We start from the raw sequence: 19,457 nt of genomic DNA on the forward strand, positions 1-19,457 counted from the left end.
TTTTAAATTTGAGTCGAGTATCTCAACTCTGCATGATATCTATGTATCGCATGTGAAAAATATATCATATATATTATATGATTATAGAAATACATTTAAATTAAAATTAGTTAGTACTATAAAATTATAAATATTTATAATTGCATTTAATCAAAAATTCTAACAACTTAATTCAAATTGAATTTCATAAAGTCATACTCAATTTTAAAATTTTAAAATAAAATTTAAGTTACAAAATAAAAATTCTCAACTTATAAATCACCGTCACAAAAAATATGAAAGAAAAGAATCATATTTATCAACTATATAAAGTAACTGATAAAATAAATACTTTAAAATGTAATTTTAGTTGTTGATGATATGATAAAAGCAGGAAATTTTATTTGATATTTAAAATTTATTTTACTTAATTTAATCTTAAACTTTAGAATTTAAAACTTTAAAAAAAATTATTAAGCTAAAGTGATTATAAATTAGTATTTATTCTAAATACTCTTAATCTATTAACAATGAACACTTAATCACCCTACAACAATCACCGGTGCTTGAACCCATTATTTCTAAGAACAACAACGATTCCTTTAACTACTAAAATCAGTTTGTTCGTACAAAACCCTAAATTTTAAGTAGAACAAATGACTTAAAATATACAAATTAAATAAATAATTTTACGATCTATAAAATTTCCTAACAATAAACCATAACAAAAAGAAAACTAATAATTTATATATTCACGCACTACATATCAAAATAACTTGGATACAGAAAAACCATTATAATGAAGTAAAAGAAATTGTAAAACTATTCATGTAATAAACCCCTTAAATCTTCAAATCAAGTTCTAAATATCAACCACTTGGATATAGAGTACACACAACGTTGAAGTGCAAGTGATTAGACATTAGTATTATATGTAATAAGAAATGAGTTCATAACTAAAATAGCATTTGCAAAATGATATTTAAAATGAGATTTTTGCAGCACAAATTAAAAGATGGTTGCTAAATGTGATTTTATACGTAAAATTCAAGAGGCACATTCTATATTTGGATTATTAAGAGAAATTCCTATATTTTCATCAAGAAAAACGATGTGGCAGAAAGAAAAAGCAAAATCATATATAAATCAAAGATTTAAATTGCAGTTGCGATGACATTTTCAGTTGAGTTGTATTTACCGTCTATTGCGTTCATTGCCGGTATTATAACGGTTTCCGACGGTACTGCTACAGCGGCTATTATTCTAATAACATGCTGCTATCTAAATCAGGGATTTAGATACTTCAATCAAATATGTACTGCAGTGTGCAGCTACCAAAATTTCAGGTGCAAACTTAACCAATACGTGATGCTACTAGCTCACAAATCAAGCCAACAAAGATTAAACAGTCACTATTTACTATGGCGGAACAAAAACTGCTACATGTAATAGAGTAAGAAAAGGACACCACGAGTTCTTTGCATTTCGATTCTCTGAATCATATCAAAGAACCACTTGAATCTATCTTCCCTGCAAAAAAAACAACAAAACAACGATCAGAAATTAATTTCCAAAGCGCCTAAAAGCTAACACAACTCAATACAAAGTGCAGTTTGTCAAAGGGTTCGACATCAATTTATAAGATTCTATCCTTAAAATTTCAAACTGAGTAAAATATGTCTTACTTGTTGCCCTCCATGTGAAAATCCCTGACCGACTCCATGCCCCGGGTAAGTTTGTCCTTCCCCAGAACTCTGCCCAAACTGATCAGGTCCAGGATTTGATCCTTGCCGAAAACTCTGTTCATTGGCAGGATTTGCCCCTCGCTCAAAGTTCTGCCCATAGCTAGGATTCGGTCCCTGCCCCCCAGAACTCTGCCCAAACTGATCAGGTCCAGGATTTGATCCTTTCCGAAAACTCTGTTCATTGGCAGGATTCACCTCTCGCTCAAAGTTCTGCCCATAGCTAGGATTCGGTCCCTGCCCATATCCAGGATTCGGCCCCTGCCCATATCCAGGATTTGGCCCCTGCCCATATCCAGGATTTGGCCCCTGCCCATATCCAGGATTTGGCCCCTGCCCATAATTCCCACTTTGTGAAGGAGCGTCGTTCCTACGATCTCCTCTAAAATCCCTTTGCTCAGGAGGCATATAATTACTCTGCTCCCCTTGAAAGAAGTCCCTTTGTCGTCCCGGATTATAATTTCCCTGCCCTCCTTGATTGTAACTGCCCTGGTACGAAGGAACACCTCCTCTAGGAGCATAATCTCTGTTGTTAATTGGTGGCTGCTGTCGTCCAGAATTATAATTTCCCTGCCCTCCTTGGTTGTAGCCGCCCTGGTATGAAGGATCACCTCCTCTGGGAGGATAACCTCTATTGTTCATGGTGGCTGCTGCCCGTAATTTTGTTGAGGTTGATAATTTTGACGGGACCTACCAGCTTGGTTTCTACCATACTGAGTAGGAGGTGGTCGTCTTTGCGTGATAACACCATTCTCATACTTGTCCCCTGGCAATCACAGCAACACATTCAACTCCAGGATTCAATTACAATCTCAATGTAGTAACATTCACGTAAAAGTAAAACAAGTCAATAAGTGGTAAAAAAACAATGGGGTTTCCAAAAATAAAACTCCTAACCTCCATACTCCTTGTTTACTGGATCAATGTACGAGTCTGGCAACACGAAAACCACACCAGGTACATCTGTTTAATGCAAAACTTTCAAAAGTCAGAACCTTTAATTCATTCTCTCTAAGCCACTAAGAAACCAGAATCATTAACACACAAATTTTTTCAGAGAAATATGATAACCATAAGCTGCAAAATAGTTACCATTGAATTTTTCAGACTCTTCTTCAGACATTAAAACCTGAAAACCTTCATAAGTAGACGTGCTACACGCATATATCCTTTTTTTAGCTTCGTCCACACTGAATAAAAAATTAAGCCAAAATCAGCACACCCATCACAATCCATTAAAACTAAAGAAGTCACATGAAGCGTAACCCAAGTTAATCGATCAAGCCTACTATTCAATAACAATAGACTACCAGTATAACGTTATTCCCTATAATTATGGAGTAAAAGAAGAACTTTATAAGAGAGATAAGGGGACCTGATGCCGAGGCCTTGAGCACAAATTTTTTCGTAAGTACGAACCATTTCTTCAGGCGGAGGTTTATTATCTTTGGGGAAATCAACAACGATAAGCCAATGGTTGTAATCACAACCTTCGAATAGAACCGTATCTTCTGTAATCTCATCCCCTTCTTTGTACAGCTTGTACTGTCTCGGCGATGAAAGTGGAGCCCCCGATGATCTGAACCATCGAGATAGGAAGATACCGAAACATGGAGGTGACGCGAGGTCGGAAATGGAATTGGGAATTGGGGATGTAATTGAAGGAAAATGGGGTTGGAAACGGAGAGAGTGCGGTGGAAAGTGGCCAGAGTGGTTAGGGTTCGACGGAGGCGTAGCGGGTGTAGAGCCATAACTCGTATTGAGGATGTAGGATCTAGGGTTTAACAGGGCTTAGAGAACTTTCTGGAGAGAATGTGAACTGTAAGAGTGCCTTGGAGGTTAACCTGAGGTTCCTGAATACAAAACATTCAGTTGCGATTAAACGAATAGGAACCCTTGGATTGGGATTGGTGTTAAAGGTTTGATCAGAACCGTTAAAAATTAATTTAATGGTATCCAAGACTCGCACGCTTTTTAAAAAATCTGTATCGTTTTTTGAATCCCTTTTTACTTTTAATATGATTTTTAAATTGAGAAAAATCAATTTAATTTTTTACCATATTTAATTTTTTACCATAAAATTAGACGTTGAAGTTTATGAAATTGACATTATAATTTACGTTATTAATTTATAGTATTATCGTGATAGTTTAGTATAAATAGGAATGAATATAGAATTTAAATTTGATAGGTTCCGATCCATTTGATTGGGTTGTATTTTTAAAAAAAAAATTGAGTTTGAATTGAGTCGGGTCATTGTTTTAAATTTATTTAAGTTGGGCTGGATTTGGGTTTAGGGTAAAAATGTTTGACTAGACCCGACTCGAAATATAATATAAATTTATCTTATATATTTATAGATAATTACAATAATAATTCTCTATATGTTAATTTTTTCCGATTAGATTTATTTTTTTATGATATATTTATTTTGGTCGTGTTAGAGTCGGGTTTAAATTTTTCTAAAAAATCGGGTTGTCGTTTTCGATGAAACCAACCCTACTCACGCCAATTCCTAACTATGAATGATGACGTAATAGGACTTAATTGATTTTTTTAATTAAGTTCGAGGATCTGATTGATTTTTTTTAGTTGAGTTCGAGAGTCTAATTATTTTTTATCAAAAACTCAAAGGTTATTTAAATTTTTAGAAAAAAATAATATTTAATTAAATTTAAAATAAAAATATATAAATAATTATTACTCCATATAAATAAAAATATTAACATTAAAAATTAAATTATTGAAAATTTAGAAAAATTTAAGAACTATTGAAAATGAAAAATAAAAAATATTATAAGTTATAAGATAAAAAAATAAAATTAAAAATATTTAAACACTTTTATATAGAAGAAGTCTTTTAATTATCTTTCATCAGTCCGATTCTATTGATTATTAAACGATTAGCCAATAAATTTTTAATAATTTTTAAGTTTATATTATAAGCTATAATAATTGTTATATACTTTTAATTTTTTCAATATTTATTGATAATATGGTCATAAAAATATGAATTTGAAAAATTAAAAATAAAGCAAGTGCGTTTTATGTACTAAATTTATAAGAGTGTAAAGGCTTGCAAATAGCCATTAGAATTATTCAAAACATGATTAATCGTAATGATTGATCTAAATAACTTATAACGTTTCTTAGTTATATTTAAATACAATATTCATAAGTTTTGACTAATTCAATAATAATATTTTTTAAATAAATTGATGATATGTATATGAAACGAAAAATATGTTAGTTTTGTTAATTCGAGAATGCATTTAATTTGTCTTTATGCCTATATATTACATGTATATATTATATGTAATATATGTTTTTTAAAATATTTTTAATTTTTTATTAGTAATTTATTATTTATAATTTTTTATCTTATGATATATTTTAATATTTTACTATTTAAATTTTTTAGTAATTTATTTTTATATTTAAAATAAATAAGTCATCGAACTCAACCAAAACAAAATATTATACCTCTCTTTCATGTCATTGTCCTGTCACATTAACATTGTGATTTGTTATATCAACATTTAACTTAAAAATTATTTTTTTTATTTTAAATATATATTTGAAATTTTTTTAGAATCTTTTATATACTTAGATATTTTATTTTTAAAAAATCATAAAAATTCTAAAAAGCAAACTAATATTTTAATTCAAATTCAAGGGTCAAAATAGGCACATTGAGTTCACCTATCACATTTTTAAGAAGAAAAAAGTAATGGTATGAATTCAAATGCTAATAGCAGGAAAAGTAAATCATTTTAATACATTTGGATTCTTTCAAATAAAATAAAAACCTCAACACAGTCCATTGAGGAAGTGTGAAGTTCTAACAAATATTTTATGAGTTTCGTTGAGCATCAACAAAAATATCATATTATGAATCGTTAGACGGAGACAATATCCCCTTGATAATTACATTGTTTCATCGGTTTTCAAATGTCGTTTGGAGTTCAATTGTTTTTGCTATATGCGTTTTAAGTTCCGTGCCACCCGTCATTATTTCAGGGCCAATGACAACTAAAAGATAGGGGAATAAAATTATTACAAGTAGATAATTATTTTATAAATTTAATAATACGATAATTTTTATCCAAAAATCGCCTAAAATTATTAACTATCGAAATACCACCCTTTAACCAATATTACCGAAATGTGACCTTTTTAAATGAACCCGTTTTGCAAACACACCTTAAGCATACGTGGCAAAGGCACGTTCTATTGCTGATTTGACAGCACACGTGAAGGCGTGAGCTGTAGAACGTGCTTGCGCCCCCATTAATACCATTTGATTTAGGGTTAGAGTTAGCGTTTAAGGTTAGACTTTTTTAATTAATAAAATTATTTTGAGTTCAAATATAAAACCTAACATATTTAACTATTTGTATTTTAATCTCCAATTTACATCATTTATACCATTTAATTCTTTTTCCCTATATGAGAAAGTTAAGACATTTCAAAATATAACAATATTATATATTTTTAAGAGATTCTAATGTAAAATATTAAAAGAATAAAACAAAATAAAAACTACGTAAAATCGTTAATATTATATAACAAAATACAAAATAAAAGTACATAAATAGAAGACCAAAAAATACAATACCAAAAATAAATTACATGAATATGGTCTATGATTGAGAGATGCTAATAGAAATAATTAGCTGACCTTTATTCCCATATCTAATGGGGTAAGGAGAGGTAAGATAGTAGGCTACCCCCAACGTCAGGTTGAGAGCAGTTTCTATGGGAGACCTCCAAATTATGAAATGCCCTCCGTGGGACTCGATCCCACGACCTCAAGGTTAAAAACCTTGTGTTCTACCAGCTGAGCTGGATGGTCAATATGAGAGATGCTAATAAAGATGAACATTTTTCTATTATGACATGGGTTTCTACAATGCCTACATCTTTAGGTTCTTTGACTCTCGAATATTCATACACAATGAATTCGTGTAGATTTTGGATGACTTAGTTTCCTTAATAAAATCAAATTTGATATCATTGTAAGTCCAGTCTAACTCTCATTTGTGTATTTTCATTACAAATGGGGGGAACTCAAATTCATATATTTGAATACTTGTGAAAGCTGATTGACAATATCAACATAACTTTTGTAGTCCAAATGAGAATGTGAACAAGCTGCTATGATATAAGAACATTGTTGAGTTAATCGATCGACGGAATTAGCCAAGAGGGGGGGTGAATTGGCAATTAAAATTCGGTGGAAGCTTTTGCAGAAAATTGAAAAGATTGCACCAGCGATTTAGAGTGGTTCGACTTCTCAATCAAGTCTACGTCCACTACCTTAGCTATCACACTAAGGATTTTCCAACAAATTCACTAATTTGTTCTTTCTTTTGAGGCCAAAGAGATAACCTTCTATACCCAATTCTTGAGAACACTCTTTTCCCAAGAGAAGATTACAATTTGCAAACTTACAAGGAAAACCTCACAAGTAAGATGTTGCACAATTCTAGAACAAAAAGACACTCAAATAATTACAATGAGCACAAATGGTGTTCTTGAAAGCAAATGAATATTGAAAGGAAATTGGCTTGATTTGCACAAACTTGGTGTTTTGATGCTTTCTCTCTTTTTCTCTATGATTTCTTGTTGATCAAGGGCTTCAGAACTGTTTAAATACACCTTGAATCACTTCTGAACGTTGGGGATGATTATGAAGATCATATAGCCGTTTAAGTGTGAAAGCAATTAATTTTTCTAGTGGAGCGTCTCATGCATCGATGCATGATCAAGGATGCATCGGTGCATTCGTGTAAAATTCAAATATTTGACCGTTGGGACACTTAGTGCATCGGTGCACTAAGGATGCATCGATGCATAAAATGCATTCGATGTTTGAAAATGCATCGGTGCTGCCTTTGAAAAACTGATTTAAGGCTTGATTTTGGTTCAAAATACTTTGTGAAAATTGTTTCAAAAATAGTTTAAGTACAATCACAATTTTACACATTTAGTAAGGATTAAAATTGATCTTGAAAAACTTGGAGTAATTTGATATTCGATTAATTGAATCGAATATAATTTGGTAAAATCATTTGTAAAATCTAAAATTCATTTAACTTAATTTGTTATATTGAAATATCAAAAAAAAATGTTTCAACAATCTCCCCCTTTTGATATAACAAAACATTTGAGTAATTGTAAGATTTGTTTAAGAAATTATTTTTTTGAAATTGATTTTGAAAAACTTACTCCCCCTTACTATAGCACATCAAAACTTACTCCCCTTACTATAGCACATCTTAAATTTTCTCCCCCTTTTGTTAAATCAAAAAGACTCTATAAACGTTAGCCAATTGATTTATTATAATAAGCTGCTAAGATCACAATCAAAAGAGATATAGCCATTAGTTTTCATACACAATATTCATAATAAAATGTGAAATGGCATATTGGTCATAAATTTCTAATGATGCAAAATTAATAAACAGAAAGCGTTAAAATGTCAAACCAAATATATAATAAGTTCAAGCATCCTCAAACAAACATCCAACAACTAATCAGTTCAAGTACCAACAAAGCACAAAAATCAAAATCAATCCAAGTTTTAAAACAAGAAAACATGACAAGCAAGTCTACTCCATCGGAGGATCGGAGAGGAGGATAATGAGCTCGAACTTCAAAAGTCAGAGCATCCATACGATCACGCATCTCCCTCTGAAACTCAGAAATCGTAGACTCATGGAGGCAAACGTATCAAACGCTCTAGAAAGATCGAAATAAGGTGGCGTTTGATCATCCTGTCGTGCTGGTACTTCCTCGTCAATATCTCTCATAAGCCTTTGAAGCTCTGGATCATCATCAGCGTTAGGAGCTGGAGGAGGAGGAGCACGAGAGAACTAGGACAGCTCGTTGAAGAACTAGCTCCCGGGTTTGCTTACCGGGTCGAAAGACCATAGTCCGGTGTTCTCATCCAATTTCAATCCGATTTCTTTAAGGATGTGATATTGATTGGGTTTTGGAGCGGGATAGGATTGTCAGGGACATCTAGGCCAAGTTTGATAAACAAATTGCTTAGTAGACAACCATAAGGTAGGTTTCTACATGCTTTGAGGGAATGATGTTTATGATATCGACAAGCGCGCTAAAGACAATATGTGGAAAATTGATTTTCTTTTTGTTCTTATACAGTGCATCCACCATAAGTCTGTAGTACGTAGTGTGGAGTACCGACCTGCGGATGGTCTAAACCACCAAGAGATCATTAAGTGAAGAAATCGATCGTGGTGAGACCTAAGGTACGACACTAGCATTAGGAGATATGGATATTCCACATCTTCCTTCTCATTAAATAACCCTCGCATCTAAACTAAAGATAGGATCTAATCGCTATACCGCACTGAGTTGTGTTCTGAATACAAACCACATTGGAATAAAGATGCGGACAAGTTGGTGAAAGACGATGGGTTGAGAGAAAGAGTTTATCAACTTCCCTCGGCGAAGAATTGAGAGGTATTCAAATTCAAGTTTATCATAGCTGTAGAGAAGGATACGCTCTTCCCTAATATGATAGATTGGAAGGAGTTCATGTACCTAGAGTACAATTCATCCCTACGGTTTTCAGGCATGTTAAAACAAGTACTAATAAGGGATGAAGGAATATTGGATGGATTTTGAGGTCTAAGAGCGGGAGGTTTTTGGTGAGACCGACTCGAGGATGACCTAGGGCGTTTGGGATTAGACATGGTTAGGGAAATCGGAAAAGAAATATCACCGCAATTTAAAAACACATGTATGCACAAAAATCAATCCCAAAACTCAAATGAGTCTCAATAATTCAAGGTTCTCTAACATAATCCTAATGGGCAAAGTTTTGAAAACTATTTTAAATAATATCATAATATGTATAGTTTTCATGAAAACAACACAATTAAATCAAAACTATCACTTAATTTTTTTTTTTTTTTTAATTCAAATTTTAATTTGAAAAATTATGTGTTTTGATGAAATTCGTTGTAGAAACTAGTTAGAATCATATAAACCAATGCCCGATAATTATTTCAAACTAGAACTAATCTAAACGAGTCCTAAGTTCAAAATTAATAAAATAGAGTTTTTGAAAATTACCTTGAAAATTCGGATTGAGGGGAATGTGGAGATGTTTTGAGTGATTTAATGATTGTAGCAGGTTGTAGGATAAAATCTTGAAGAATCCGATGATTTCCCGAAGATTTTGAGCAAAAATAGAGATTTGAGGGAGAGGGGGACGAACGGCCGTGTGTTTAGTGTTTTAGGTTTTGAGAAAAATGAAGAAGATGAAGCATTTTAACCTAAAACCGACGGATGCATCGGTGCATGGTCTTATGCATCGATGCATATTCAATGCATGCATCGGTGCATCATGCGGATGCTCGATGCATCATGCGGATGCATCGATGCATCATGCGGATGCATCGATGCATCATGCGGATGCATCGATGCACATTCAAGGGATGTATCGATGCATTGTTAAGTGCATCGGTGCTTAAGCACAAAATTCAAAGAAAAATCTGTTTCAAATGCTAAAAATGCTAAATTAGGCTCTAGTGGTGTTGGCAACTCATATAAAAATTAATTATATTCAATCAAATAATTAATCTTTAAACATTATTTGAACATAAAATTAATTTCACTAAGAATCAAACTCCCCCTAACTAATAGCAAGAATGCAATCAAAATTATTATTAAAGTATTTTCAGTATTTTTAAAAGTGCTAAATTATTTTAAACACTAAGTGAAGATAGGTCAGTTAAACTAATTCTCTTCTAAGTGTCCAAAATCTTTCCTTGTCTAAGGGTTTTGTAAAGATATCCGCTAATTGATGCAAAGTATCAACATATTCTAGAACTACATCTTCCTTAGTGACATGGTCTCTAATGAAGTGATGTCTTATTTCAATGTGCTTAGTTCTAGAGTGTTGGATGGGATTTTTAGTGAGACAAATAGCATTAGTATTGTCACACTTGATAGGAATGTACCTACTTCAATTCCATAATCAAAAGTTGTTGTTTCATCCATAAAACTTGTGCACAACAACTACCGGCTGAAATGTATTCCGCTTCAGTGGTAGATAATGCAACACAATTTTGCTTCTTTGAAAACCAGAAATCAGCATATTTCCAGGAATTGACAAGTACCGGAGGTGCTTTTCCTATCTAATTTGCATCCTCCATAATCCGTATCAGAAAAGGCATGCAAGCTAAAGCTAGAGTCTCTAGGATACCAAAGTCCTAAACTAGGAGTGTCCTTAAGGTATCTAAAGATTCTCTAACAGCTAGTAAATGTGATTCCTTAGAACATGATTGAAATCTAGCACATAAGCAATACTAAACATAATGTCCGTCTACTTGCGTTAGATAAGCAAAGAGCCAATCATTGACCTATATAATTTAACATCTACACATTTACCTCCTTCATCTAAGTCAAGCTTTGTTGAAGAGCTCATTGGAGTGTCAGAGGTTTCCCATTTTCCAGTCCAAACTTCTTGAGCATATCTTTGACGTACTTAGCTTGATTAATGAAGATGCCATCTTTTCTTTGCTTGATTTGGAGTCCCAAGAAAATGAGAGCTCCCCCATCATGCTCATCTCAAACTCACTTTGCATTAGCTTAGAAATTCTTGGCAAAGAACATCATTAGTAGAACCAAATATATATCATCAACATAAATTGAACTACTAATAAATCTTTACCTTTATGCTTGAAAAACAATGTAGTGTCAACCTTTCCTTTTGAAAAACCTTTTTCAATTAAAAAATTTGACAATCTTTCATACCAAGCTCTAGGAGCTTATTTTAAACCATAAAGAGCTTTTGTCAATTTAAGAACATGATCTGGAAATTTTGAATCTTCAAACCTGGAGGTTGTTCCACATACACTTCTTCTTTTATAAAACCATTTAAAAATGCACTTTTAACATCCATTGATATAATTTAAATTCATGAAACATGCAAATGCTAATAACATTCTAATTGCTTCCATCCTAGCTACGGGAGCGTATGTTTCATCATAGTCATGCCCTCTTCTTGAGTATACCCTTGAGCAACAAGTCTAGCCTTGTTCTCACTATATTACCACTCTCATCAAGCTTATTCCTAAATACCCTCTAGTACCTACAGTAGATTTATTACTAGGCCTTTCACTAATGTCCATACTTTACTTCTCTCAAATTGATTTAACTCTTCTTGCATAGCCATAATCCAATGTTCATCATTTAATGCTTCTTTAATATTCTTAGGCTCTATGCATGAGATAATGCACATAATAAATATATTTCTAAGAGAAGATCGAGTTGTTACCCCTTTTGATGGATCACCTATAATTTCACCATCCTTGACATAGTTGTACTCTCTTGGATAGATACTTCCCTTTCTTCAATGGTTGGATTCTCAAGAGGATCATGAGTTTCCTCATTTTTTGTTTCTTCCTTTGATGATGGTTCTCCAACTTCATGTCTAACGTCATTTATTTATAACACCTACATCATCATTCACACAAGAATCCTTCCTCGAAAGGGGATTATCATCGAAAACAACATGTAGACTCTTCTACAACTAAAGTTCTTTTATTAAATACACGATAGGCTTTAGAATTTAAGGAATAACCCAGAAAAATTCCTTCATCCTTTTAGCATCAAATTTGCCAAGGTTTTCTTTACCGTTGTTTAAAACAAAACATTTACATCCAAAGGATGAAATAACTAATGTTAGGCTTTTTATTTTTGAAAATTTCGTATGGAGTTTTCTTTAAAATTGGCCTAATCATTACTCGATTTACAACATAACAAGCGGTATTTGTGGCTTCCCGCCCAAAATATTTGGCAAATTATTTTCACAAAGCATGGTTCTAGCCATTTCTTCTAAGTTCGATTTTTCCTCTCAACTCCATTTTTTTGAGGGGTTCTAGGTGCTGAAAAATTATGACTAATACCATTAGAATTACAAAATTCAATAAATCCAAGATTTTCAAATTCAGTGCCATGATCACTCCTAACACTAGTTATAGAGTAACCCTTTTCATTTTGGATTATTTTTGAAAATGTGATGAACTGTTCTAATGCTTCATCTTTAGTACTTAAAATAGAACCCAAGTATATCTAGAATAGTCATCTACCAAGACAAATGCATATTGTTTTCCACCCAAGCTAGTAGTCCTAGTTGGCCCAAAAAGATCTACATGGATCAATTGTAATACTCTACTAGTTGATACGTCATTAATGGATTTAAAAGAAACCGCTTTTGTTTTCCTTAGCACAAGCATCACAGATTTTATCATTATCAAATTTAAGCTTAGGCAACCCTCGAACTAAGTCACCTTGAATTAGCCGTTGCAAAACACTCATACTAGCATGTCCTAGTCTCCTATGCCATAACCAACTATCATGTTCATCTTAGCACTAGGCATAATTAGTCATATCAAAAGAATCTAAATGCACCATGTAATGTTCCCTATTCTATGACCAACAAGCATAATCCGATTAGATGCAATGTCATGACTTTACAACCATTAATTTCAAATAAGACATTGAATCCTTTATCGCATAATTGACTAATACTCATAGATTATGCTTTAATCCTTCACATATAAAACATTCTTAATTTGTATGAAGAGGTATTACCTATTGTACCAATACCTTCAATGTGACCTTTGAATTGTCTCCAAAAGTCATTTCTCCTCCATTTTTGGCGTTAAGCTCAATGAACCGGCTTTTGTCTCCGTCATATGTCTTGAGCATCCTATCAAGGTACCATGAATTTGAATTTGTTTCCCGTGCCTTGTAGCACTGCTCCTTTCCCTACAAACATAGATTAACTTTTGATTTTGGTACCCAAATTCTTTTGGGTCCATATTCATTAGTTTCCAAAATCCTAGTCCCCTTAGGTATCCATTTGTGTAGATATTTTATCTTTAGTAGTAATGAGTTCTTTAGGAACCCACATACTTCTAATGATTTTTCATTAGAGGTTCTTTGGGGACCTCTATGATTGTAGTTTCTAAAACTTTTTTCTAACAAAGTTGGATTTTGAATTTCCACCTTTTTCAAATGTTTTGTTCCAACTTATCAAAAGAAGTTTTAAGATCATCATTTTCTTTTGATGATCATCATTGATCTTTGAAAGTAAATTTTGCAAATCTAAAATTTTCTTTTCAAACTCTTTCTAGTTTGATTTGCAAATCTTTGATTTTACTTTCAAGATCGTTGTTGGTTTTGGATATGAGTTTGTTTTCATTTTCAATTTTGAAACATTGTTTTATATTTTAAAATAATTTCTCATAATCCGAAGCCAACCCATTATATTCCTCTAATAACTCATCATAGGATAATCATCAAATCGGATGAGTTAGAGGTTACCTTAGAATCTTCCCCAATGCCATCAAGCACAAGTTAGCTACTTCTTGTTCCTCTTCATCGAAACTTCTTCATCGCTCCATGTAGCCATGAGCCTTGTGCTTATCTTTGATTGACCCTTTTCTTCAATTATGGCAATCATATTAACATGCCCTGGCTTTTTGCATTCGTAGCAAATGATTGGGTCATTCTCATTCGGTTCATTTTTGAGGCCTTCATTTCGTTTGAATTTTCTTTCTTCCTTTGGTGTCTCGTCAATTTTGTCGAGGTCCACCTCATCTTCGAGCATCATTTCATGAGTGAGGAGTGGCCCAATTAGCTCTTCAAGAGTTAAGGACGTTAAGTCCTTAGACTCGATGATTGCCGTCTTCTTTGATTGCCACGATTTTGGGAGGGAGTAAACTAACTTCCTCACAAGTTTTTCATTTGAAATGATCTCTCCATATGATTTGAGACCATTGACAATCGTTGAAAATCTATCCGTCGTAGCTTTGATATCTTCATTTGGTTTCATCCTGAAATTTTCATAGCTATGCGTTAGAATACTAATTTTAGATTTCTTTACCTCATCGGTACCTTCATGAGTGACTTGAGGTTTGTCCCATATTTCTTTGGCGGTTGTACACGATGAAACTCTTCCGTATTCATCTGGTCCAAGAGCACACAAAATGATATGGATGGCTTTGGAGTTGAGCTGGAACATTCTTGTCTCTCCTTCACTCCACAACCTTGGATGAGTGAGAGGTTTGATGTATCTCTCTTCTACAGTATTCCATGCTCCCATGTCACTTGCTTGAATGAAGTACATCATTCTATTCTTCCAATAGACATAGTTACTCTATTGAAGAAGGAGGCTTGTTTGACGGGCATCGAATCGAGACCGGAGTCGAAGTTTGAAGCGGAGGCCATTGATGACTTTGATAATCGATATAACTCTTCCCGAATCGACTCAAGAGGCGATTAAACCTTCAAATGAGTTAGGCTGATACCAATTGTTGAGTTATCGACGACGGAATTAGCCAAGAGGGGGTGAATTGGCAATAAAAAATTCGGTGGAAGCTTTTGTAGAAAATTGAAAAGATTTGCACAGCGATTTAGAGTGGTTCGACTTTCTCAATCAAAGTCTACGTCCACTACCTTAGCTATCCACACTAAGGATTTTCCAACAAATTCACTAATTTGTTCTTTCTTTTGAGGCCAAAGAGATAACCTTACATACCCTCAAGAATATACCCCGATTCTTGAGAACACTCTTTCCCAAAGAGAAGATTACAAATTTGCAAACTTATAAGGAAAACCTCACAAGGTAAGATGTTTGCACAATTCTAGAACAAAAAAGAACACTCAAAGTATACAAATGAGCACACAATGGTGTTCATGAAAGTAAAATGAATATTGAAAGAAAATTGGCTTGATTTGCACAAACTTGGTGGTTTGATGCTTTCTCTCTTATTTCTCTATGATTTCTTGTTATCAAGGGCTTCAGAACTTGTTTAAATACACCTTGAATCACTTCTGAACGTTGGGGATGATTAGTGAAGATCATATAGCCGTTTAAGTGTGAAAACAATTAATTTTTCTAGGTGGAGCGTCTCATGCATCGATGCATGATCAAGGATGCATCGGTGCATTCGTGTAAAATTCAAATATTTTGACTGTTGGGACACTTAGTGCATCGGTGCACTAAGGATGCATCGATGCATAAAATGCATTCGATGTTTGAAAAATAGCCTGATGCATCGATGCATGGAGAATGCATCGGTGCATGCCTTTGAAAAACTGATTTAAGGCTTGATTTTGGTTCAAAATACTTTGTGAAAAATGTTTCAAAAATAGTTTAAGTACAAATCACAATTTTTACACATTTAGTAAGGATTAAAATTGTCTTGAAAACTTGGAGTAATAATTGATATTCGATTAATTGAATCGAATATAATTTGTAAAATCATTTGTAAAATCTTAAAATTCATTTAACTTAATTTGTTATATCGAAATATCAAAAAAAAATGTTTTCAACAAACATTTATATTTCAGAGTTTGAAAAAAGTCATAATCACACTATTTTTCTTGTAAACTTACTCTAAAAGAGTTGTATTCAATTTCTTTAAGAGGACGTGACATCTCCGACACACGAAATAATTTACGAGTATGAGAAAAATATGTTATCAACGTCTCATTTGATTCTGTAACTTTCTTTTGTAGATATGCTCTAATAGGGGTGTGCAAATTCGTATATCGGATCAGATCCGATTAAAAAATTCAGATATGCAAAATTTCAGATAATTAAAATAATGATCCGTAACATTTTACTTCTTCAACCATATGGATCGTCGGAGTACTTTGCAGGACGATAAAAGCGTTCATTTGCAAATTAATGAGCTTCGGAAACATATGGTTCTGGGCAAAGGCCCATTTATTTTTTTGAATATTTAGATAATTTAATATTGTCTTATCCGTATTCGATCTAATTATCCAAATATTTTATCAGATATTTGATCTAAATTATCCGAAAATAGATCGGATATCCGATAATCCGGATTAGATCGTTGGATAAACGATCAGATTATTTAGATCATATTTTTTGCACACCCTTTGCTATTAATCTTGGGTGATAAATATATCGTTTTGCATCCAAGTAAGAGATTGTCCTCAATCTTCATAAAAAACTTACCCAAACAAAATATATCATTTTAACCAAGTAATAATAGGTAAATAACGCACCCCTTAAAGGTTGAATTGATAGCCTCAATCAGTTGCTTGTTATAGACCATATTGATATTCTTCATCAATGAATTTGTCTACATCTCTTTGTTGATGAGCCTGATGTAATTATAGTCTTGTTCCTTTTTTGCTCGCACCTTGTAGCATATATTCAAGCCTTTGAGGTAAAGTTCGTAACCTAAGCTATATGTACAAGTTGTGCAAGTATAAGTAAATAAAATGAAAATGATTGAGAAGAGAAATTGAAGAAAAAAATGATATACTCATGTATAAGTAATTGGCGTTCATCATTATTCTTATACTTTTCGTGGTAGTTTGTTGCAATATATCAGATACATTAATGGTGTTAGACATGTGGCGGTTTCCACATTTTACCCATAGAGTCCTTCGCTACTTTGATCACAGCTCCTCGATCTAAAATGATGCATATAACATCTTGTTGCACCTTGCATTTTGATATAACAATTTAAGGACAAAATGTTTTTAGGCTTAATTGAATTTGTTCAAAGTTTTCAAAAATAATTCAAATTCCATAAAACTTAATTTGAACACAAATAATTTTCTGGTAAGTAGTATCGTACCAAGGTAAGAGAAATATTGACTCTCATAATAATATCGATTACCTATTATTTTTCAAATTGTTCAAATTCCAGTAAGCAGATTAGTACTGATAAGATTATACTGATACTCTTGGAGTATCGATATTACTTTACACTGTAGTATCGATATTGGTCAAGCCGAAGGATCACTAATGAGTAGTTTATTTAAAATTATAAAGGAAGTGTCGATACTCTCTTAAGTTACCTATTATTTTTCAAATTGTTCAAATTCCAGTAAGCAAGATTAGTACTGATAAGATTAGTACTGATACTCTTGGAGTATCGATATTACTTTACACTGTAGTATCGATATTGGTCAAGCCGAAGGATCACTAATGAGTAGTTTATTTAAAAATTATAAAGGAAGTGTCGATACTCTCTTAAGAAGTACCGATACTCCATGTTTTAGACAATTTAATTTTACAACAAAATTAATTCTCTAACGACTTCAGATTATCCCCAACAACTAAAACCAACTACAAACTCATTTCAATTTATAAAAATAATACAAGAACACAATAAGATTACAACACATATCTAAGCAATCAAGATTAAAAGAAAAGTCATTTCAATCTTTATTTTCTATTTTTTGTTTTCTCTTATACATAGTATTTTTGCTTAATTACATATCTTCAGGATTAGTTCTTGTGAGCTCACTTCTCGCTAAATGTTAGAGTGATTAAATTAAAAATAAATTAAAAATTAAGTGATTAAATTAAAAATTAAATTTTAATGATCAAAATAAAGTGAGTATAATTGAGTGATGAATAACTGAATTTACCCATAAAAAGTGCATTGTACAACATTCTATTAAATTTTTAATGGAGATATACCAATAACAAAACAAAAAATAAATATTAGATATAATTTTGAAATAAATAAAAATTCAAGTGTTAAAATGAAATAAAACTAATAATATAGATATTAAATTTACCACTGGGTTACTTGATGCTTGCTAATATAACACCTCTTTCGCAAGCAAAACATGTAAAATATCATTAGGAGTATATATTCAGGCACAAACGTCACCTGAAACAACCAATAGACAAACATGACAAGAAAAGATAATAGTCCTAAAACCCAGTTTTATTATACTTTTAACCGTTGATTTCATCTTCCTTGTGAGTCTCAATGACGACATCACTTGTAGGGTAAGCGACGCAAGTGAGAACGAAACCGGCGGCTATCTGGTCATCGTCAAGGAAGTTACCGTCGGACTGATCCACACTGCCTTGTTTGATTACTCCGGCGCATGTAGAGCAAGATCCAGCCCTACACGAGTATGGGATATCGATCCCCAGATTTTCGGCTTGGTCGAGAATGTAAACGTCATCCGGCACTCGAATTCTTGAGCTCCTTCAGGAGTTTCAAGCTTTACTTTGTATGCAGCCATCGTAAGACGGCCACTTTTCTGGGGTTTGAGGCCGAAAGAGACGGCCTAGAGTTCGGAAAGGAGCGTAGGCCTGTGACGGATTGGCGGCGGAGGGAAGGGACAACAGACCATGGCACAGGAGAGCGGCGGTGGAGGCCATTTTCAGTGTACTGTACTGCAGCGAGGGAAAGAAAACTGAGAATTAATAAGCAAAGCAAGCATTTTGTTTATAAGGGAGGATGGAGTTATCTTTTTTCTTGAAAGTTTCTTCAGTTTTCTAGAACTGAGATTTTTTTTGATACAGTGGAACTGAGAATTAATTGGTGAATAAGAATACAACTGTGAATCGATCAATTTCGTCCAAACATTTAAAAAGTAATTTTTACACTAAAAATAATAAAAAAAAAAGTTCATTCATCTCAAATCAATCCGGTCCAATTTTCAATCACTACAAGCCATGTAAGATGTAACCAAGCTATGAACTGATGGTAAAATTGAAAAGGAAGATGAGATGGAGATGGACTGAGGGGAGCTTTTGAACCGTTGATTTTGATAATGTTAGGTGGTTTCTGCAGTAGTTCTGCCGTTGGATATAATCTTGAAGTCAGATTAAAACTAAGGAATTAGAAAGCACAACGTAGATTTCTTCAGACAGTTTCACAATCCTAAAGATAGAAC

The 19,457-nt window shown here is 33.0% G+C and overlaps 2 protein-coding genes and 1 pseudogene across 2 annotated transcripts; all 3 read right to left on the reverse strand.

Annotated features, from left to right (window-relative positions):
* Positions 1–1,326: 1,326 nt before the first annotated feature.
* LOC120122153 (multiple organellar RNA editing factor 4, mitochondrial-like) lies at positions 1,327–2,354 on the reverse strand (the record flags this gene model as incomplete). The annotated part of the gene is made up of 2 exons (XM_039141379.1): positions 1,327–1,509; positions 1,665–2,354. Coding segments are annotated over 2 exons (699 nt in total), but the record flags the coding sequence as incomplete, so codon positions are not given.
* Positions 2,060–3,535, reverse strand: LOC120122111 (multiple organellar RNA editing factor 1, mitochondrial-like). Its single transcript, XM_039141349.1, is given in 6 exon segments — positions 2,060–2,194; positions 2,315–2,487; positions 2,619–2,684; positions 2,814–2,911; positions 3,097–3,391; positions 3,394–3,535. Coding segments are annotated over 5 exon segments (666 nt in total). The 5' UTR covers positions 3,473–3,535; the 3' UTR covers positions 2,060–2,194; positions 2,315–2,359.
* A 14,772-nt stretch (positions 3,536–18,307) lies between these two features.
* On the reverse strand, positions 18,308–19,090 carry LOC120122116 (annotated as a pseudogene).
* Positions 19,091–19,457: the final 367 nt, after the last annotated feature.

Source organism: Hibiscus syriacus, unplaced genomic scaffold (genome assembly GCF_006381635.1).
Source record: "Hibiscus syriacus cultivar Baekdansim isolate YM2019G1 unplaced genomic scaffold, ASM638163v2 tig00110384_pilon, whole genome shotgun sequence".
In the NCBI taxonomy this organism is placed as follows: Eukaryota; Viridiplantae; Streptophyta; class Magnoliopsida; order Malvales; family Malvaceae; genus Hibiscus; species Hibiscus syriacus.